General features: G+C 44.4%; 3 protein-coding genes and 1 pseudogene across 4 annotated transcripts; all 4 read left to right on the forward strand.

The window, feature by feature from the left end:
• The first annotated feature begins 290 nt into the window (after positions 1-290).
• Positions 291-2,963, forward strand: LOC310804271 (ribitol-5-phosphate transferase FKTN-like; annotated as a pseudogene). Its single transcript, XR_014555092.1, has 7 exons — positions 291-433; positions 642-825; positions 988-1,044; positions 1,352-1,552; positions 1,797-2,075; positions 2,187-2,319; positions 2,408-2,963. The product of XR_014555092.1 is annotated as a ribitol-5-phosphate transferase FKTN-like (transcript).
• A 352-nt stretch (positions 2,964-3,315) lies between these two features.
• ddrgk1 (DDRGK domain containing 1) lies at positions 3,316-6,534 on the forward strand. The gene is made up of 9 exons (XM_083669431.1): positions 3,316-3,527; positions 3,863-4,015; positions 4,732-4,874; positions 5,059-5,160; positions 5,319-5,441; positions 5,541-5,579; positions 5,707-5,763; positions 5,883-5,931; positions 6,106-6,534. The coding sequence occupies exons 1-9, from the start codon at positions 3,440-3,442 to the stop codon at positions 6,264-6,266; spliced, it is 915 nt and encodes a 304-aa protein (XP_083525557.1). The 5' UTR covers positions 3,316-3,439; the 3' UTR covers positions 6,267-6,534.
• Positions 6,535-7,507: 973 nt separating this feature from the next.
• On the forward strand, positions 7,508-8,776 carry LOC310804730 (transmembrane protein 127; the record flags this gene model as incomplete). Its single annotated transcript, XM_083670048.1, has 4 exons — positions 7,508-7,611; positions 7,922-8,101; positions 8,248-8,409; positions 8,622-8,776. Coding segments are annotated over exons 2-4 (495 nt in total), but the record flags the coding sequence as incomplete, so codon positions are not given.
• A 3,128-nt stretch (positions 8,777-11,904) lies between these two features.
• On the forward strand, positions 11,905-21,205 carry LOC310804938 (uncharacterized protein). Its single transcript, XM_083670389.1, has 10 exons — positions 11,905-12,130; positions 13,062-13,408; positions 13,488-13,548; positions 13,731-14,075; positions 14,288-16,295; positions 16,409-16,465; positions 16,608-16,803; positions 16,942-17,075; positions 17,221-17,292; positions 17,605-21,205. Exons 2-10 carry the CDS (start codon positions 13,070-13,072, stop codon positions 17,873-17,875), a joined length of 3,483 nt encoding a protein of 1,160 aa, XP_083526515.1. The 5' UTR covers positions 11,905-12,130; positions 13,062-13,069; the 3' UTR covers positions 17,876-21,205.
• Positions 21,206-22,652: the final 1,447 nt, after the last annotated feature.

Consider the following 22,652-nt stretch of genomic DNA (forward strand, 5'->3'; position numbering starts at 1 on the left):
ATTAAGTAATGTGCCATCGTCGTATGTAGCCAACAGTATGATCATGAGCCAGAACAGAGATTCTGTTCCTTGGGGGTGGTAGGGAACATAACGGGGTGAAAAAGGCTACACGGGTAAAATAAGTAAATAGAGACTCTGGAATAGTATGTGAAGCATAGATGTATATGAGCGAGATGGAGACGAGATCATTACAAGTCTCCTCATTCTAGCGACGAGATAGCAAGATGTACTCCATCCCGGCAGGGGGCGACATAGGACTCTTAACGTGAACAACATTGCCCGAGAAGAAGTCGAGTTTGTTTTGGTTTTTGTTAGCACGTTGGTTCTGATGAATGGGGATAAGGGCCAGGCTAATTCAAAACGTTTTTGGAATCAACTCAAGTGTGTCATTCACGATTCAGTATATTCGAACTACGACTTAAAATAAGCGCAGGTAGCCGGCTTTACCTATCATATTGGTATCCAGTGTAGCTAGCTCTGATTAGCTAGCCAATTTTTTACAATGCTAGCTAAATACGTGTATGTGCAACAGAACAGGCATCATGCAATGTTTGCTTTTGTCCAGGAGATGGGGGCTTATTTCAACCTGTCAATCGATAAATTCATCTGATGTTTTAATCTGCATCTTTCTTCGTGCATAGTATTATCGGCATCCAATGACCATGGTTAGGACCACCTGACAGCTCCTACTACTCTGTGGAAGAGCAACGGTCGGAGGACTTAATGCCTCGCATGAATAAAACGCTGGTGCTTGCCCTTCTCATAGCTACCAGCTCTGTGTTCCTCCTATTTCAGCTCTATTACTACAGGCAGTATTTGTCTAAGGTGAGTAGTTGATAACATGAATCAATTGTTTTGATGTTGTCTTCTTGAATCTTTTAAATGCTGATTTGTGCATTTGCAATATGAGTAGTATGTATTGTCTCAATAGCTGCACCCTTTTTGTATGACTGAAGTAATTTTGTTTTTGTTTGTTTGTTCTTTTAGAATGGGCCACATATCCTTGGTCGGACTGGTCATCTATCAGGAAGTGATGTCCAATGGGTAAGCTTGAGTTTGAGCTTGTTTTTGCACCCATTGAATGAATTGATTTTCTCTTGTATAGGAATACATCTGCAAGATTAACGTATCATTAACAGTACCATACACAGCTCTGTACAGTACACATCAGGGGAGGCTGGTGGAGGTAGAAATCGGAGGACGGGCTCATTGTAATGCATGGAACGGAATGAGGAATGAGCCTGTCCTCCGATTTCTGCCTCCACTGGTACACACAGTCAGTAGCCTCATACGTTTGTATTTGTCATGCCTATTTGTTGCTGTTTTCGGGGGAACGGTATGCTGACCACAGCAGGTCGTCAAGAAGTTCCTGGGACTGGTGCACAAGTACAACATGCCAGTGTTTCTGGTCGACACGGCCTCCCTGGGTCTCCTCTCCCAGGACTCCATGTTGTTGAAGGACAGCCTGGTTAAAGAGCCGCACTGCACCTTCCTCTGTACCAACCGAGATTTTCTCACCTTCGCCTTGTTCAACAACCTGTGGAAATACGACGTAAGGAAGACTGTCGAGCTGTTTGACGTAGAGCTGTGTTTCTCATGTTCTGCAGTAGTCTATAGATTGTTTACAAATTCGCAAGACACTAATTTACAATCCTGGTCATTAAACATAGAAAGTCTTAGACCTGATGTTATTGACAAATCCTAGTAGTGGCAAGTTTGACAACCCTGGCCACCTCAGGATGTGATGTGACAAGTTCAGCTCCCCAGGCTGTTAACCACCGCTGTCACCTGAGCAGGCTGGTCTGGTAGCGGCAGCTGAGGAGCGAGGCCTTTGACCTGTTGGAGGTGCGAGGGAAGGACCCCCGGCTTGTCAGCATGGATGACCTGTCAGGAAATGAGATTCCCCTCCACTTCCTGTTCCGCCTCCACGGTTACGTGGTCCATGTGGTGGTCCTTTATGAGCGCAGTGGAAACTATTTGTGGCACGGCCTTCTGCGCCTTAAGCCCAACATGGACAGGAAGTTTGCCCCTTTCAGGAGGCTGGACTTCGGCCGTCATGCTGGAGCTTATGACAGGTATACTGTAATAGAAGTAACGTAGAAAAATGTTGTTGTTCACACAATATGGACATTTGCCTTTGGCTTTACAGTGACATCAGAACAAACTGCTTTGCCTTTCTATGTCAGACCGGAGCTGGTGTTGACCACATTGGACGGTCTTGATATTCGGATCCCACAGAACATTTCACGCTTCCTAAGTGAACACGCCCAGGCTCGTTTTCTGGAGTGCAGATACAAGGACGCCCGTACCTTTTTCCAGGTATCTACTAAAATAACTTGCCATTTGTTCTGCTGTAAATATTTATACTGTATGTGTGTTTAACATATTCGTGTGTGTGTTTTATAAGCTGTACCCTGACGACACCTCTCCTGAGGCCATGGACTTCAGGATGAAGGCCAAGAGTCTTCTCCACCTGTCTGCCAGAACCCTCAGAGCTTGGCGTTCCATTCTGGCTAAGCAGTGGCACCTGCCTAGGTGAGATCCTTCTACATCCCTGCATGAGTTGGTTCATTTTAACTCATTCAGTGCCGGTGAGGGAATAGTCACCCAAAATGCATAAATTATGATGCTTCATTTTGTAGCCAATCAAAAGTATTTTTTGCGAGGTAAATACCACATAAAACACTGTAGGTGGTGAGTGCTTTGGGATTCTTTAGCATTTAGTGAGTTAACAGATACATCGTTAAAACTGATTCATATCATATTCTTATTGCTATCAAGAATGCAGCATGGGGTGAAAACACCACATATGCCTCTTTTCATGTGGTGAATAGCGTTTACCCTTCCAAGCGTTTACCCCGGTGTTGTTAGCATTAGCACTAAGTTGTTGACATAATGCCGCGCTTAGGGCAAGCTGCTCTACCCCGCCGTTCGCATTTCTGCTTTATTGGGATAGAGACAGTAGAGATTTACAGGAAGGATGGGAGAGAGAGGAGGGATAACATGCAAAATAGGTCGAGGGTCGGAATCGAACTATGAACCTTGCGATTACGTGGTAAGCGCATTCGTGTGCTCCGCCACTAAGCGCCCCCTGCAGGTTAACTCTTTACATTGTCCTGTTTTCCCTCCCTATTCTGAAATAAGGGAGAATTTGCCCTCAATTACGGGACTCTCTGGTCACCTATGTATTAATAAACTCAACTAGAGATGTTGCAGACTGAACTCTGATCTTTTTTTCAAGATCACCTAATTTTCAAGACCGTTATAATTCTGCCCATCCACACGATGTCAGTGTTGGTATTCACACAAAGTTCCTGACTCGTCACGTGACGATGGTGTTTGAAGCACAACAGACGTGTCGGAGAAATAGTGCTAGGCTGAAGTTAGCGACACAAGTGTGACATTAATTGTAATTAGGCTTAGCCATTGAACGTTTACTATGGATATCGTGGTGTATTTGATAGCTGCAGCAATACTTATTGTCTTGATTGTCTTTGCGGTGAAGGTGCGAGGAAAGACAGAGGAAGGTAAGCAGCTAGCACACTTGCAGCTTGCTTAGCCTCATCTGTGACTGGCTTATATTAATTTATCAATGTGGATGTTTGTATAAAGGCTTATATAGATAAGTTTGTGTGTGTATATATATATATATATATATATATATATATATATATAAGCTTTGCTTGCTATAATGTTGACATGTTTGACAGCTGCTGCTAATCGATGTCAGAATACTGTCTGTGTGCAAACTTTCAGACCACATACAATTTTCCCTATAAAGCAGTGATGGGACGATTGATACCAGAGCTCCGACGCAGTTTTTAAAGCACTTGTCTGTCTGTCTGTCCCTTTCTCTCTCCAGCCGATATTGAACACAGACAGGATGTTGCTGCTCGGGTGGCAGTTCGCCCTCAGGTGGCAGAGGAGAGGGGAGCGGGCATGCCCCGTCGCCGTAGAAACCTCAACAGCAGGGTGATTGCCCAGAGGCGTGCCCAGAGGGAGGCTGCCGACAATGGTAAAGGAAGCAGCAGACAATCATCAATTAGTGGTATAAATCATGAGAGCGCACACTGGCAGACACACACACACACACTCTCAACACTTTCGCCAGTAACAGTAACACCTGATAAACCAACACTTCACAAAAAAAGCGTGTTTTAAAACAATCTCTGAGTCAAGATATCTCATTTTGAATGCCCTTATCAGGCCTGATGTTCCATTTGCCTACTTGAGTCAATTCCTACAACTCCCAAGATTCCCCCCTCTCTCCCATGCGAAGTCCTTCTGTTGAACAGCGCTCAAACTAGTGTGTGCTGCTCTCTGGGAATCACTGACATGGTAGAGCAGAATCAGAGTGCAAAAACTTATTTTAACGCGGTATGAGAGTTTTAGAAGGTAAACACAGACCTCGCTTTTTCGATCGATATGATGCAGCTGCATGCAAAATTGTGATAGTCTGAGATGGTAAGCACTATGGATTGACCAGAAATACACATGAAAATGGATTTTGGGTCAATTTCCCCTTGAATAACACATACATACACATACACTGCTCATATACTGCACTACCTGTAAATATTGTTCACACTGCACTTTTCTGCTTTTTTGCACTTCTGGTTAGACGCTAACTGCATTTCGTTGTCTCTGTACTTGTACTCTGCACAATGACAATAAAGTTGAATCTAATCTAATCTAATCTAAACATACCGGGATGATACATTCTTCATTTAGAGGACAGCCCAGGGGAGGCAGCGGTGGAGGAGGAAGAGGAGGAGGAGGAAGAAGAACAGCAGCAGTTTCAGGCTGCAGGAAAAATGGGAGCCAAGAAGCAGAGGAAGCTGGAGGAGAAGCAGGCCAAACGTGCTCAGAGAGAGGTGGGAGGGAGACCATAGAATTAGAATGCCTCCTCTGCTCTCTCTCTCTCCTGCGTATGGGGAGTGAGCAAGAGTAGAGGGGAATTGGTGATGTTTTGGAACTGAATGCAGCCCATGATAACCAATACATGTTACCGATTCAAGATGAACTTGTCATGGATGATTTTTCTTCTGTGTTCCATAGGCTGAACAGGAGGAGAGAGAGGAGTTGAAGAGGATGCAAGAGCTGAGAGAGCAGGAGAGACGTAAGGATGACGATAAGGAGAGAGAGCTGGAGCAGAGAGAGGTAACACACACACACACACACACACACACACACACACACACTGGGCATGTGAAACAGATCTGTCACAGGCACTGAGCAGCACATCACAACACTCATCCCTCACATTCATTCTTTCTTCCTCCCAATTAATTCCTTTTTCCTATTCTGTTGTTCTGTAGGAGGAAGAGGAGCGGCGGGCCAAAGAGGAGCAGGAGAAGAGGGATGAAGAGGAGTACCTGCGACTCAAAGAATCCTTTGTGGTCGAGGAACAAGGCGAGGCTGATGAGCTCACTGAGCAAGAGGTAATTTACAAATATTAGTCACATGACTTGTTTCGGGAATGACTGAATATAAATGTATTTACTATTCCTCTTACTGTATTTCTTGTTATTCTCTACTAGTCACATAACCTTCTACAAGAGTTCATCCAGCACATCAAGGTAAGAGTGGACACATGTACAGCTGTGCTTCCACTGTATGTACTAGGCTATACTATACTCAAGTACACTATTAAGTACACTTCTACAGGTTTGAAACCCCCTGTTCCTCTGGCTCTCTCTCTCACAGGACTCTAAGGTAGTGCTGCTTGAAGATCTAGCATCACACTTTGGATTGCGCACACAGGTGAGTGGAGGCGTGTGCGTGTGATGTGTTAAATGGGGTTAAAGATGCACATAAAGCAAGTGATTGGTTGATTGGATCAATTTAATTCTGACCTGAATTCTCTCCTTTGTCAATTAAAGGATGCCATTTCTCGACTGCAGGACCTGTTGGCAAATGGTTCCCTCACAGGTGAGCATGACAGAGAGTTTGCTAAAAGCAAGATACATATTTCAGTCTCCGTGTTGATCTACACAGAGTCTATTACAGCAGTCCTGGCTGAGAAAAGCTTGAGAAAATCAAAAGTTTCCCCTCCTTTGCATTATGCAATCAATCAAACTTTCTCTCCTCCCTTCTGTTCTCCAGGAGTGATAGACGACAGAGGGAAGTTCATCTCCATCACTCCAGAGGAGCTGAACGCTGTGGCCCAGTTCATCAAACAGAGAGGCAGAGTCTCGATCAGTGAACTGGCCCAGGCTAGTAACTCCCTCATCAACCTCATGCCAGAGATACGCAACACAGCCTGACAACTCCCTAATAATGTACAGGAAAACCTTGCTGCCTGATTTGTAATGTCAAACTCAGCAGACACATCAGCACACCTACAACTGTTTTACACAGACCCCAAATGTTTATTTCATACACTGGTCCTGGATTATGGCAGCCTTGTAAAACCAGCCAGATAACCAAGGCTAGGATTATGGTTGCTTTCATAGAATTCTTCCTTTATCCTCTGTCTCCTGCTTATCTTGACTGTGAGTACATGTTTGAATAAAGTTGACTTGTGAATGGTAATTGTTCCTCATTTGTTACTATTTTTCTCCTACCCCTACAAACAAGTACACTACCATTTGGATAGAACTTTGACCAGGCATCTTATAATATATCGATTGTATTTCGGTCAAATGTATTGTTTTCTTCTTCTATGGAATGAATATGAAACAAACAAAGTAAAGCATCATTTTACAGTCTGTATAACTCATATTTAATTAAATCAGTGGTACTTTAATTGCTGTCCCACCGTCACACTCGTGTCAGTAATTTCCGGTTATCCCGGAAGTGCCTCCCAGCTTTAGCTTATTGCAGCAGCTATGATAAAGAAGTTATAAGCCGTTCATTGATATGGATTCATGATGTCAACTGCGAATAAATACATTTTTGGAAACGCATTTCAAACCTAGAAGTATACGTGAAGAACTGGATTTTATGGCCGTTGATTCCCTTATTTTGTCGCTTTGGTAAGTAGTTCGCCTCGGTTGTTATTGGGCGCATCCATCGTTCGTAGCTTGAATGACAGCTAGCCTAATTCCTAGCTGAAATGAAATATGGGCATCATTTCCCTTTTTTTAACATTGCGTATGCACCATTACAATTAATCTGCTAGTTATAACTAGCTTTTAGTCACTGTCAGTTTTCTCCTTTATCACTTGCTTCGCCGTTGCTGGTTAGTCAAGGGTTAACCTCAATGAGACCAGTTTCCTCGTTAGGAAAGCCTGCTTTGGGGAAATATTTTGCAGAAAGTAGTTACAGGGTCGAAACCCGTTTGAAATGAGTGACTCCTGGCGACACGTAAAACCAATCGAATACCTTGCTTGGGCGGAGCTGCAAAAAACACATTCTTTCGAAAACATTTTTTTTCTTTCAGGTTTTTCTTCTTCAATTTTCTTCTCTCTGCTAAATATTTCTACCCGGTTGGAAAACATTACATAACAACAAGCAACCATTCCACAGGCATGTGTGGGAGGATTATTGGAATGTAACATCCAATGAAATTGCGAGCACATTCTCCCATCGCTTCATCCAGCTCAATCCAAGGCTAATAAAAAATTCTCCAGACCCCCAAAGGAGGCGTGAGAACAACGTGATTTGCATGTATGGCAATGCTAGACTACTCAAGGGTTAAATGACAGATTACATGCTTCACCTACTTCATGATCTACATGATCACTTGATTCTTGGAAGTGTTGCAACCACAACTACAACTCTCCTACTTCCTTTTCTTGGTTTCATAAAAAGTATCTAGAGTACATGTCAATTTCAGACTGGTGCATCATTTGATTGAAGCATTAGCTTTTGTCACTTGTGGTTCGGTTTGACAGCAAACCCTACCCAGAGATTTTAGAATGCTCTATGCCCTAGCTCTTAACCCTTTCTCTCTCCCTCCTCTTCCTGTCCCCTCCAGCCATGACGCTGAGTATGTCTCCGGCTGCAGTGTGCCAGTGTTTCACGCTGGTTTCCCTGTGCACCTCCATTGCCGACCCCAACTGGATCCAGGTCCGGAACAGCACTGACCCCGCTGGCAAACAGCTCATATATGGAGTGGCCTTCACCCTACATGCTTCACAGAACCTCACTGACACAGGTGAGCTTCTATGCCCCCCCCCCCCCCCTCCCCGTGTGTGTATGTGTGTGGATGGCTGGGGATGTGGTTGCTCTATGCCATAGCAGCTCTCTGCTACAGTAGGTGTGTGTACCGGTATGTATTTACAGTGGGTATGTTCCCTACAGGTCCTCTGGGTGGTGTGAATGGCTGGGGGATGTGGCTGCTCTATGCCCTAGCAGGCCTCTGCTACAGCGCTGTCCTGCTCTCTAGCTCCTCCTTCCTACTGGACTTCCTGGGTGCTGGGATGTCCCACCCACGACTGGTGGTGTCTCTACACATCTCCACAGGTAAATCCACATCTCTCTCTCTCTCTCTCTCTCTCTGTCTCACTCTCTTTCTCTTTTATATCGCTATTTCTTACTCTTTCTTACTCTTTCTTTCTCTCTCACTCTCTCTGAAAGTTGATCTAGTTTACATCACTCTCTCCATAGTACTTTACTCTGTTTTTCATTATTGTTTTTTTTGTCCCCCTTACCCCTCTCTCTACCTCCCTCCCTAGTGGTTCTCCTGCTGTCTGTTCTGGGAGTGTGCGGGGTCTGCCTGTATGTCATCTACAGTAACCTCCAGGAGGGGAAGCTGGGGGTGCTGTTGGCCGGGGCAGGGGGCTTGGTCTGGCCTGGGGGTGGGGGATCCAGGACCAGGGGAGGGACGGCAGGGATGCAGCCCTACCCAGGGGAGAGCTTCTACATTGTGATGCTGGGCCTGCTGTTCTCCGGTCTGGCCTCCATCATCAGCCTGTGTGGCCTGGGAGCTGGGGGCACCACCTCCCCCCCGACCCAGAGGGACTACACTGCCCTGGGAGAGGGGGAGGACAGCGAAACGGAAACCCTCATCCCCAGACAGCAGGGACAAAGGGGAGCCAGGGGGGAGGAATGGGGGGAGGTGTTCCCTGAATGAGACGGTGTGGTAGTCAGGGATGGTCACCTGCTGAAGTGAAGAATACTTAAAAGCAGGGTAGAGGGGTAACTGTGGATCAATTTACTTAATGCTGTTCATATGGCCCATAGTAACAGACTTTTTGGGGGGTAACAACAGTATGCTATCCTCCTTGTTCACATCTTAGATCCCTACCCCTGCTAAACTGGTGGAATCCAGTCTGGAACCAAAGAAAAGACCAAAAACTGTTTCCTAATGTTTGTTTGTTTGCCTAACACTAACCTTTCCTATCTCATAGGAATAGAGGTGTGTGTACAGTTGCTCAATATGGGATTAGTAACTAATTTATTTAAAAGAATGTCCCATATTTTAATGGTTTTAACAGCAAAGCCCAACTTTTTAGCTGATGCTTTGAGAAAGTTATGGTTTTTGTCTCATTTTATTGAGGTCTCTGGTTCTGTAAATAGTTTAAAGGTGCATTCTGTAATTCAAACAACTGTAATTCAAACACAAACAGTGGAGTAAAACAACACACCATTGATCTAACCTCATGAGGCGTAAGTTCTGTTTTTCAAGAATCAATGGCGAAATATAATTTATTTAAAAATGTATGTACTAATTACAGATTGCCCCCTTAACTCTAGCAATGCAGAACCGTGTGTGTGTGTGTGTGTGTGTGTGTGTGTGTGCGTGTGGAGGCGTGTGGGGGCAAGTGAGAGATTTTGTATTATGCCATACCACCTGTATGACACAAAATTGCAAAATGAATGTTGTGAATGTAAAGCCTCATTGTTCAAATTCTAAAGAGGTGCAGGGGGTGAATGTTCAGGATCAGTGAACTGTTTTATGCTGGAAAAAGATGCTGAATAGACACACAGTCAACATTTTAGTTCCTGAACATAGCTTGGTTTGTGACTACTTTTTCCTGTTTCTTTTTTCAGGTTGTTTTATAACAGAAGTGTTCTTTTTTGTTAACCTGCTAACCTTTTTGCACAGTTGTCTTCCAATGTGACACTTTTCCTTTAGTCTATGGTTGACAGAACTACTAGTAAGAAACTATAGAAACTCAATCTAGAGACCAGGGTTGGGGTGTTCAATTTCAAATTCAGTCAATTCAGGAAAGGATTTTCATTTAAAAGTAAAACATAGAAAAACATTTGACCTAAAAAGTGGAACTCTTTTCAGTTAATTCAGTATACTTCCTGAATTGACTGAATTGAAATTCAACTGACCCCAACTGTTATTACCCGCTGAGACCATATATACTGAAAAATGTATGCACTCACTGCAATGTAAGTCGCTTTGGATAAAAGCGGCAGCTAAATGGTGCATATATATATATATATATATATATATATATATATATATATATATATATACACACACTGCTATAGCTTTGTAAATGTTTATTGTTAATCACTATTTATGTTTGTTTACCTCTAGGAAAAGGTGAGTGTGGACCTCTATCCATTGCAGGATTAGGGTCTAACTTTAAATCACTTGATCTTCTGATAATGATATGCAAATATGACAATGTATATTTGATGCACTGATATGTTTCTGATTTGATATGACGAAGGTAAGACAGCACCGCACAACCTCTGTACAGTAAAATGTAACCATTTCTATCCTGCTTGAAGGCAACAGATAAGAGAAGGTGGTTTGGTCGCCTGTTATAGTAGGACTGTGGGTATGCAGTATGGCTTTATCAAATTAAAGCTGCCTATAGTCAGGTTTTTTGCCACACCTATTCTTTACCCATAAACTCTCACATAATATGTAGGGCATGGACATTTTCCTGACTATAAGACCTCACCAGGAAAATCTCCAGACTATAATTCGTTTTTCTGGTCAGGTCACATTATCCGGAAAAACGTATTGCCCAAATTCTATGGAAGACATTCCTTTACTTGTTCCAGGTTTGCGGTCCTGTATGTATCTCAATAAATGTGAGTTGTTTGATTGTGGTCTTTGTATCCTGTTATTTATTCATTAAACTGTTTTGTGTACATGTTCATAGTCTTCATTCACACATCTCGGTTTATTAAAAACCCTGATCAAGGCTACAGATTGAATAATATAATAAATATATAATAAAACTTGATAACGTTGAGTGAGTGAGTCTATATATATATATAGTGAGACTAGGCCATTTTCATGTGCGGTTATATTGCTATTGCACTGCAATACATGCAGTAATTAGAGAGGAAGTCAGGGGGAAGTCAATTGACAGAGACGGCAAATGGTAAAAGTTCATTTTATTTGGTTGTTCAAAAGTAAGTTCAAGAAAGACAATTTACATCTGTACATCACACATACAGGTTATCTATAATAGTATAAACCATCTGCACAGCCATTTCTTTATTTGGGGCAACATTCATGATGGCCTCGCACTCAAAATAACAAAACTTTGACAGTTTTGGTAATTAACATATTATAAGCAAATATAACAAGCTAATAGCTTTAACCAATGATTGCAATCAATAAATGCACGTTTTCAGCGTTGCGCCAATAGAGGAAAAGAGTGCTGGTGCACTGCCAGTATGTTCCTTTCCACCAATGGCTGAATAATGAGAAAGGAAGTATGCTTAGAATCCAATCCTGCCATTCGTCGCTCCTGACCGAGACTCATTAGTTTGTTCAAATCAGTATTTTTGCCAGTTGTTGGCATGTTACGAAACAACTATTTACATATATAGATAGATATCAAAGTGACCTATAATCTTGTCTGTGTACTGGTTTACAAAGGGGGTGGGTTTGGAAATGGAATAGCTAACCCGCTTACTGCCTCCTGTCCATCAAAAGCCACTGTGCACCGGAAGCGGCAGCTGTTTGGTTCCAGAAATTATCCAGCTACGGGACATCATCGGGATGGAACAGCAAGCTGGAATTTGGTGTTGAAATTTGAAGGGGCACATTTGGTGTGGACACATATTCATAGTGGCTGCACAGCTCCGAACGGAGAGCTGTGAGGTAGGGGTTATCATGATTCTCTAAACTTACCGGTTCAGCTAAATTCTTCAACACTGTGAGGCGTGTAGCTACGGCCCCTCCGCTCGAGACGAGTCTTTTGATATCGTTTTAATCGCCGATCAGTAAGTGAGTGTGGATCTAGCTAGCCAGCTAGTTCAGGTGAGATCAACTTTCCCCCTGTACTTGCATCTCTCAGTGCACGCCTGTGCAGGCTAGCTACGTTATATTTACGTCTATTTAGTAATTTGGTGATGTCAGCGAGCTAGCTAGCAGTAGGTCCGTCTGTTCAAGTAATCGGATTGACTACTACTAGCAAGCTAACAACATGTCAAACCATAAAAGGTGGCTATATATCTATCTCGTGTACAATTTATTTTCGAACAACGCAGGCGTGATAAGCAAACTACAATGTAAAATGTAGATATCTGCTGTTTATTACACTGCTCTGTGCAATTATTCACACACGTGCACTCATGCACTGTTACCTCCTAATATGTTTCTTACAATAATTACATCTAAATCTGAACATTGCGATAAATGCAAAATCAGATAAGCAAACTACCTTTATGATGATACAACAACCTGAAATATCTGGAATAAATGTTTCTGACTAATGTTGCTTCTGATTAATTTTGTCGTGTTTTCAAATGCTTATTTCATTTAATCACGGATGCATACAGGGCATATCTCGGTGAATTTGATCAAATGTGAATTCAAGATTCAAGATTCAAGATTCAAGATGGTTTTATTGTCATATGCACAACAGTTACAGAGCAATCGCTGGCAATGAAATTCTTAAGTCTTGGGCTCCTCCAACAGTGCAATAAGAAGTGTAAATAATAAAAATAAGAAACAACAACAATAACAATATTTACCTAAATATAAAACTAAATAAATGTAAATGTAAAATGTAAAAAGTGAAATGTAAACAGACGTTTTTATCCAGATGTCGACTGGTCTAAAGTGGCATTTTATAGTGGCATGTTATAAAGTGGCATAGTTAAAGTGTCATTGTGGTGAGCTAAGTAGCTCAGGAGTTGAACCAAGTTACACTTTTTTTACACTTATCTCTGCTCTTACTGGCCTTTAGCCCATGTGATGATGCTGTCATCGGTTCCGGCTGATCCAAGAGGGGCTCAACAACTGCCTGGCACAGCATCCGGTCCATGCCCCCCTCTTGCCCAGCTCTACCATGACAGGGTGGCCACAGGTTGCAGGGAGACGAGCAAGGACCAGAGGGCTGTGGACAGTAGACATGTTATGATCCAGCCTCACAGGACAGCAGAGTGTAGAGAGAGTCTAGGGATGGACCCACAGAGACATAACATGGCTGAACAGAGGCAGAGCACTCTGGGTTCAGTCCCCAGCTTCAGCCATGTCTATGGGACTACTACTGCTGACTTCAGGAGAACGGAGAGGCCCTTGTCAGACTTCCAGGTAGGTTATTAAGATGATGAACAAAGTTTATCCCACATCTTAGTGTTGGAAATGGTGTGTAATCTGTTGTCAATTTCAGGTACAAGGCATTCAAAGACATGGCATCAAAAACAGCCCTTGGGTTAGCATCACGAATGAAGGTAAATATAAACGTTATAATGCCATTTTAATCAAACCTGATACTTTAAAATGTGCTTTTCATTTCTAATTGTACAAGTCCTCTTCCACAATGGAAACAATCGTAATGGACCAGTGGTACAGAATCCTCTAGCTGTGCAATGGAGCTCCCACTGACCCCTACTCCACTCTGACTGTCACACAGAGAGCCTATCTAGAGCTCCGTCCTGGGCCTCCTCCCCAGCCTGCCCTCGGGCCCCTGCTCCCCCTGCTGGCCCCACCGGAGAGCAGCTGGGCACCTTGGAGCGCTGCCTGGCCGCCCACCAGGCAGAGATGAAGCGACTGCTGACGGGTGCGCTGGGCTCCCTGTGCCATAGGCTGGAGCTGGTAGAACGCAGGATGGAGCAGCTCAGTGAGCAGGGCACCGCACAAGGCAACAGCCTGGCCCTGCTCAACAGCCAGGTGGGACAGCTGTGCAGAGGGCTGTCCTCTGGCTACACAGGCATACCCACCAAACAGGATCCGTCACTGTCACCTGCCCACGCTCTGGGTGAGTTGAGATTGCTTATGCCCTGGGGAGAGGGTGGCCTGGTGGGTGGGTGCTTGTAGTGGGCAATGACAGCTAGTCAGAGTGTAGAGAGAACCTGTGGGTGGAAGTGGATCACAACAAAGTGGGGAAAGCAGCAGTGTTGAATATTGGAAATAATTTTGTAGCTGAGTTATGTTCTGTTTTTTTTTACTCTAGCTTTTGTGTTCATACAGGAAATGATACAAGAATCTTTAAAGAGGATAAGGTGGAATTTACCAAGCTTTTACCACACAGTCCAAATCATTCATGCAGTATGGGCTCCTCTGGAGTGGACTTGGACAAAGGGAGTATTGCTGGATGTCAATGGAGGGTGACCTCGTTTTCCCCCAGCCACAGTTCAGTCCAGAGTGTTGACAACAAAGTCCTACATGGGTTGGCTGGAAAAATCAAGAGCACAACAGTGTCAGGACAACCAACATCCTCCGTGGGGAGAACCCCCTCTACAGGTGTGGTGGAGGCGAGTATGCAAGGGAACTACTCCCCAGTGTCGGACTTTGAAGATCTGGACATGGAGCTGGCAGCTGAGAAGGGCCGTGATGCTCTAACCTGGTTGGTCAACTCTGCTCTGGCTGACACAGAGTCTAGTGACAGTCAGGAAATGCCCTCTCCCTTCTTGAAGGGTCAGTCTGGGCAGCCACATCCACAGACTCATTTAACCTTCCCCTCACACTCCCAGGTACCCTCTAACAGCACTGAGATACCCAAGTGCCCCCTCGGGGCCAAGAGTAGGACTACTGCTGCATTTTCAGAGGGAGTCCAATTGAGCCCCATTGGCGCTTGCTCACAGTTGCCACATTCCGTTAAAGTTGTAGGGGGAGCCAGGCCTGAGCACACTGGAAGATTGGCTCCTTCTCTGCCTCTGGGCCAGACTGAGAGAGAGCAAAGCATCGCCAGCCCACCTCGCACTGACCACACGGCCTACTCTCAGTCCTCCAAGGAGGGAGAGAAGGAGAGGAAGGCCCAGAGGAAGAAGAGGAACAAAAGGGAAGCAAAGGGATATTCTCTTAGTGATTTCAACTCCACTGCCAAGTCTGTCATGGTTAGCCATTCAGCACAGCCACATGTCAGACTTCAGGCTTCTGTGGACAAAGAGGCAGCAAAGGATGGGCAGAGCCAACAAGGGAGGTTTGTTGGGAGCATGAAGGTTTCATGTGGTGAACAGGGAAAACAGACAATGAACGATTCAGACACTGGCTCCCTCCGCTTAACCCTACATAATCCACCACAGTCTCCGATGTCCCAGGGCCAGCTGAAATCTTCAGACCGACTACCATCGGGTTCAGTCTTAGCAGCACCCTATCCTCGATGCTCTCTGCCCTCCCAATCCATATTTGGATTTGTGGACTCTCAGAAGGGCAAACGAGCCCCAGACAGATCCCTCCTACCCTTCCACTCCACTAGCCCCTCAGTGGACAGGGTCCCTGGGGCGTCTAGCCTCCCTAAGCACTCCTCTCCCAGGAACGGCACCTCCAAGCCTCACCTGGTCGCTGTCAAACCCAGCCTCAACGAGGGCCAGTCCCTCCTGCTCCAGCTCTCAGACACAGCCAACCACCTGATGCCCCACAGCCACAGCCCTAGCCCTGACGTCCCTCTGCCCCATGACAGACACACCGTTCACGGCAGACTGGGCAGTCTCTCCCGCTTCCTCAACTCCAAGCTAAAGCACCACTGGGATAACCGCCCCTCCTCCAAGAGACGTCCACTGAAGGGCGGCAGCCTGGCCCAGAGCATGTCTCTCCCTGAACTGGAGGCAGAGAGCTCCCACCACTGGCAGCCCCTAGTGATGCTGGGCAGCCCTCTCCGGCCTCTGTCCCCCCTGCAGCTGAGTCCTCTGGGCCAGTCCCCCCGCAGCAGCCCACCTCTGGGCCTGCACAAGCTGCTGGACGGAGACACAGCCATTCAACACAGCCTCTCCAGGATTTTCCGTTCCACCACCCACTTCCCAATGTCCATCTTCAGCCAGGGAGGCTTCTTCAAGGCTGGCCTCAGCACCGTGCTGGCTGCCACCTCTCCCGCCTCATTCCGACTTTGGTTCAGGCACAGGCGCCCTGCTCCCCTCATGAGGCTGTCGCCATCAGCCGTGGATACGGTGGTATGTCAGATCATAGCGTCCCGGAAGTGTCCTCCCCTTCCATCCCTCAAAGACTACACTGGCCCCCCTGGCCTGGACAATGACCACAGGTCCGTCTCCACTTCCATAAAGGCTTTATATGTTTTACAGAAGAGATTGATTTGATGAAATATGCCATGAAAACTCTCTTGATTTTTTTGCTTCGTATCTTTTGTATTTGTAGTTACGCTCGATCTGGTGGTCAAGAGGCCTCCTCTGGCAGGAGCTCTGCGGCATCAAGGTGAGCAGCATCTGTTATAGATAGATGTTGTAGTAGTGTTAGTAAAATGGCTATTTAAATATTGTAATGCCATGTCTATTATTGAATGTCCTATCTCTGGAGACTGAACATTTTGTTTTGTCCTTCTTGTTGTGTCCTACAGTAGCACGTCTCTCACCTCTCCATCTCCAAGGCGCCACCGCAGGATCCGACTCACCCCAGAGCGGGCTCAATCCCCCAGCCACAGCCCTAAGACCATGCGCTTGGACTGCATCCAGCCAGAGCCCGTGCCCAGCTTTGCCCTTGCCAGTGCCAATGTGAAATACCCTGGCATGCACTGCCGTGCCACATCCAGAGAGGTAAGAGTAGTCTGGTATATAGTGAGTCTGAAATCATGCTAGTTTTAGCTCTCCCACTTGACTCCCTTTGCTTAATATGCAGCTCTGTGAGTGCACTGATCTCTCTCTAAGGCTTTAACTCTTTGTTTTGTTTTGAAGGGAGGGCTGTATGATGCTAGTGTCGGGGCCCAGCCAGGCCATCGCTCGAAGAGGGTGTCCCAAATCCGCATACGCAAGACTGTCCCCAAACCAGACAACAACCTCACGCCCATGGGCCTCCCCAAACCAAAGAGGTGAGAAAAGCAGTGGACAGGACTGAAAAAGAACAGAATAACTAAATTATTGATTTGTTGAGTAAGACAAATCAATAATTCCTTACTTCCATTTGGAGAAATGACCCAACTGTTTCCTCATGTTTTTGTGCGTCTATGCTATCAGACTGAAAAAGAAGGAGTTCAGCTTGGAGGAAATTTACACCAACAAGAATTACAAGTCACCAACTCCCAACAGGTCAGTGTTCTCGCTAATGCTCCATTTCTTATTGTACCTGGTCAGAACCAAGAACAATAATATACCTCCCTTAACTATCCATGTGATTTTGTGCAGAGTGATGGTGGACTTAAGGCTCGGCTTACATTTTTAAAGATATCTGCATATTTCATATTTTGAATATGTTAGTGTGCAGTGTCCACATATATTGCATAAATATTGTTTGGCCCATACATTTTCCTCTCTATCACTGCACTCTATATGGCTCTAAAAGATCGTCTGTCTCTGTCTCTTTGTCGGTTTGTCTGTCATACGGTTTCTTGTCCCCCTCAGGAGCCTGGAGACTATCTTTGAGGAGCCTAAAGAGAAGAATGGAGCGCTTGTCTGCATTGGGCATCAGAAGAGGAAGCGAGTGCTGGATTTCCCAGACTTCACTCTGCCTCGTAAAAGGAAAGCCAGGGCCAATTTGGGGCTTTTGCGTGTGAAGGGGCCTCGGGGACGGGGCCGGAGGGGCCGGCCTGATGAAGCAGACCTGGACATCATGCTCATCGAGAGGCTGAGTGAGCTGGAGGACTTCTTCACCCGCCAGGGGCTGGAGGACTGAGCATTCCCAAACACACTTTCAACAGAGACGTGCTAGTTCCTCGTTCTCAGTTTTGGTGCAAAACTATAGAATTTGATTATGATCTGTTTGACAAGTGAGTTAGTGTGTGTAGGTGTTTAAAGAGATTTCTATGATAATGTTGACTTGAGGCACTTGAAAAGCTCAGCCAATCGGATTGTAGTACTGATTCCACAGTAATACGGTTTTGTTTTTTGAACTGCTGGATAAGAGGAACTCAATGCGTGCCTTTGTGGAAATATGAACTCAGTCCAGTAAAGACATGATTTAATGATGAGTAGTTAATAATGGTCTAAGAATGATGAACTAAGAAAGTTCTTAGAAACTATAGCTGTGATAACTGAGAATTTGGAACACTCAACAACTCATATGCCTAAGTGTGTGCCCACACATGCGCACATTCAAAATACTCTCATAGAACTTTTACATGTGATCACTTGCTTCACGTGTAGACTGTACAAGCACATAGAAGACACCCCATACCTGAGCACTTTCCTTCTTACCTCAGCCAGCTCTCACCTCCTCCACCACCTCCTTTTCCTCCCTCTACTTCAGTTCTGTCTTTGAACAGCACCCTGTGAGGACACCACATGGGGTCCTGACTGAGCCAACTGTTTTTTTTGTGCAGCTTTACCCCTCCAGACAATGTCCTTCTCTGCTAGCATGGCCTGAGGAACAGATGTTATTGGCCACCAGTATTACCATGAGTGGGCCCCTGTCCTGCTATCCTGTGTGTGTTGTCGACTAAAGCTACAGTCATGGGGGACATCAGTAGCTACAGCACACCCTCCTGAAACTGATGCCCTCAGGTCAGGGGTATATGCACTGCAGTATTTAACACATTTTTTTCTCTTGCCCTTCCACCCCCAGAGGATCCTCCTCTGCCAATATGATTTGATACACATGTGAAAGTGTACTGTGTGCTTGTATCTCTACTTCATTGTTGAGCATCATCCTAGCTGGACAGTCATAAGGACCTAGAGGACTGTGCTTGGGGGGGGAAACCAAAACCTCAACCCAATCCCTTGGCCCCCTGTAACTGACTGATTTGATTCAGTAACAATGGAGACTGTCTTGATCATTGACTCGGGTAACAATGGACACGGGTTCCATGGCTTTACCTTGGCTCGGATCACAAACTGGACCTATAGGAGTTCACAGAATTGGTTCCATCCTGTGGATTTGTTCTCATCCTGATGCATCATTTTTCTTTGAACATGTGAAATATGCAATGTTTTTGTGTGTGGATATTTTGTAGACAGCCCTATTGTGATTTATTGTTCTTGAGTGAGGGCTGTGTGGTTGTCATACACCTCAAACACCTCAGCATGGGCTCTCTATTGACAGCAAGATACAGTGTCTCAAACCTTGGTTGAAATGGTACTGTATTATTTTTCTATCAAACACTTTAGGTGCATTAGATTTACCTTGCTTGGCATAAAGGCCTAATATTCTGTAAACCTACAGAATAATCCCAGGTGCAAACCCTGCCTACCCGGCACGTTTAGTAAGCTAAATCAAGTGCAAACAAATATTAAGCCAGGACTGGTGTCTCCATTCTTGTTATTGGACTGGGTAGATGCAAGTTCTGGGGTGTTCAATAGTTTGGCTGTGATGTGTCCAAATCCTTTTAGCTGCTGACCATTTTCCTTGGACAAGGGTGTTTGAGGAGTCATGAGCACTGATTGGCTTATAGAACAGAGAGTGGATTGTGTGCCTGTAATTCTGTTCCTAAATCCTATTGCTGCTACTCCCCTTACCTAGTATATTATATGCCGCTAAATTATATTTCTCGATGTTGTGTTGAAGTTAAAAATGGTAGTTTTATTTTTTAATCCATATGCATTCATCCACGCCACCTATTGAGCAAAAGAGCTGCCATTGACTGTCCAGTCTTGAATCAGCATTTAGCTATCATCTCCGTGTATGTGTGCAACTAGTCGCTTTCCACAGCCGCAGTGTGTGTCCAACCGTCTTGGATGTTACATGTCAAACCATGCCCATTAATTGGGTCCATGAAGAATTCAAGATGCCTTAGATTTGAAGACCTAGCTTGCAAACCTGGTCACCAGATCTGTCACTAGATCAACTCCTTTATAATTGTTGTGTCAAACATCAAATATGACTGTTGTTGAATTTGCATTGTTACAAAGGAGATGACTAAAGCTTTAGCAGATCTAGCGATCAGAATCTGAAAGGTGGTTGAAAGATGGTGGTGATGGTTGTACAATTAATTACCGTTATTTCCATTGTGCATTATGTATTGTTGACTTGTTTAGTCGCAGCATTTTATCATGAACTACTAATTTCAAGTGGATTTGATTTGCAGAAATCAGAAAACCAATCTAGCCAGGAGAGATTGATCTCCATTTAACTATACTGTGTGCACACCATTCTCTAATCTCAGAGATGTTTGTGTCTGATGGCATCACATATCGCCCCCCCTTTCCACCACTGCATATCAGACAGATGGTCTGGCGTTCAGAATCCAATGGAAACGCTAGTTCAGCATCATCACATACTGACATCATCCTCCTATCGACTGTTGGGCAAAAAATGAAACTTGTCACTGTCTGACAGATGGTGTTTGCCTTGAACACCAAAGTATTCTACTGTTAAAATATTTCTGTTGGAAGAGCTAGGTCTACCATAGCTCTGAAGCGGTCCTAACTCTTGGTCCTAGAGAGCTACAGTGCTGCAGGCCTTTCTCCCTAAGCTGGGGGAAAGCGGCTCTCCGAGACCCTAGTGTTCTCTCATCATTCTACTCATGGAGGTTTCATTGATTTCCTCATGTTGTGTCTTTGTAGTTACCTTGTTGGAGGACACTCATGCGGATTGCAATCTGTGTTTATATTCCACTTTCCTGGACCTATTTGCCAGTAGCTTTTCTGACGTGGCGGATGTCTGCACTTAAACCCCCAAAGAGCCAGACCGTGTGAAATGTTGTCGTGCCCCCCTCTCCCACTGACCTCTGCTTAGAGGTCAGACTGAGTGGTAGAAAATGTGACAACTTATTGATGATGAGTGATGTGAAATTTATAGAGTTTTTTTTCTGTTTCTGTAACAGAGGGGTCTTTGTGTTTACACTGGTGTGTAGTGGAAGTGACACATTTTGGATCACCCCTATGTCTGTGAGAAGATTTGACTTTTATATTGCTTTTGTATCCCTCCTATTCCTTATTTCACCCTCTGTATGACAAATGATGGGCACTTACTGCAGACTTTTAACACACAGAGCAACACTAAACGCTAGAATTGTCAATCATTTTATTTGTTATATATATTTTATGAATAAAATAGTGTTGAAATTTGCTTGAGTCTCTTTTTTTGCATTGATGTGGTAAGAGCACATATTTGTGTAGATGGGGAAAACAACATATTTTTAAATAGCTACCAATTCCTCAATTTTTAAGTAATGATATATTACCAACGAAGTGGTCGGGAGCCTGGTGTGTTTGAATTACAGATTGCACCTTCAAATGTTTACCAGGGTGAGCAGCACAGTACTCTATTTCCAAAACAGTAGATGGCGACAAAGTCCTTTGGCTATGGCATTGATAGTCGTGTTTTTAGAAATAGAAGAAGCCTCCCTCAGAATTCTGATTGGTTGTTTGCGCCTTCACACGAAACCTTCACAAACATTCACAAGATGGCAGCGTCCTTACGGAAGGTGTGCTGTAATCAGCTGCAACTGACAGCGGGCAGAATTGACAGGTAAATGATCGTATGCGTGTATAAATTAAACCCATATTTCGCCGAATTACGTTGCTGTGTTGTTTGTTGTGCTGTAGCTACACATCACTGCACGCTTTCTAAAATAGATGTCTATAAAAATGTGTAACTAATTACACTTGTCTTGGCTCATTTCAGTTGTAGATGGCTAGCTAGCTCCTGCTACTTGTCATCAGCCTTTTTTCAATAGCTGACATTTGTTTAAATCTGTTGGCCTCCAACTTGCAGCTATTTCTGATTATGTTTGAGTTATCTTCTTCCATGTGTTAGGGCTAATGTCAGTCCCTCAATCAAGCGAATACTAACTACCAGTCCAACACTGCTGGTAACAGTTATGTTTATATTCAGCAGTTTATGACTTTCAAAATGTATTTACGTTGAATATGTGGACTGTTTTGCCCCAAGGTTAACAAGGTTTGCCTGCGGACTGTTTGCCAGGTAAATATTTAGCTAGACTAGACTAGACTAGACTCGAGTCATTTACTTGTATTTACCGTTATTAGCAACCGCTTTGACTCTCTCCTAGCAATCTTAATGACGTTGCTGCCTGTCTCCAAAAATGACGGGTGTCTCCACTTATGTCTGTTTACATTCTGCAGTTTATGGCGTATGCACTTTAATAGCGTATTAATCCATCGAATCTTATCAAATAATCTACTACTATTCCTTGTACTAATCAAGGAAGTGCTGTATCTTATGTCTGAATGTTTATGATCATTGCATGACTGAATGTTTGTCATAATTACTGTTTCACTAAAAATAAAAAAAAGCTTATTTCTGGCATGCCTGCAATTCAAATTCAGAGTAGCCTACATGAACACACAGGTAGCTCTGCCTATTCTCTCGTGATGTCAGACTAGGGTTAGTCTGTCAGACCAGGGTCGTGGTAGATGTCAGACTAGGGTTAGTCTGTCAGACCAGGGTCGTGGTAGATGTCAGACTAGGGTTATACTACTGACTGTCTGTCATGTCATTATTCTATGATCATCTGCAATCATGTGAAAACACTGACAAGTAGCCTGCCCTG

This window comes from Argentina silus (genome assembly GCF_951799395.1).
Source record: "Argentina silus genome assembly, chromosome: 5".
NCBI classification, from domain to species: domain Eukaryota; kingdom Metazoa; phylum Chordata; class Actinopteri; order Argentiniformes; family Argentinidae; genus Argentina; species Argentina silus.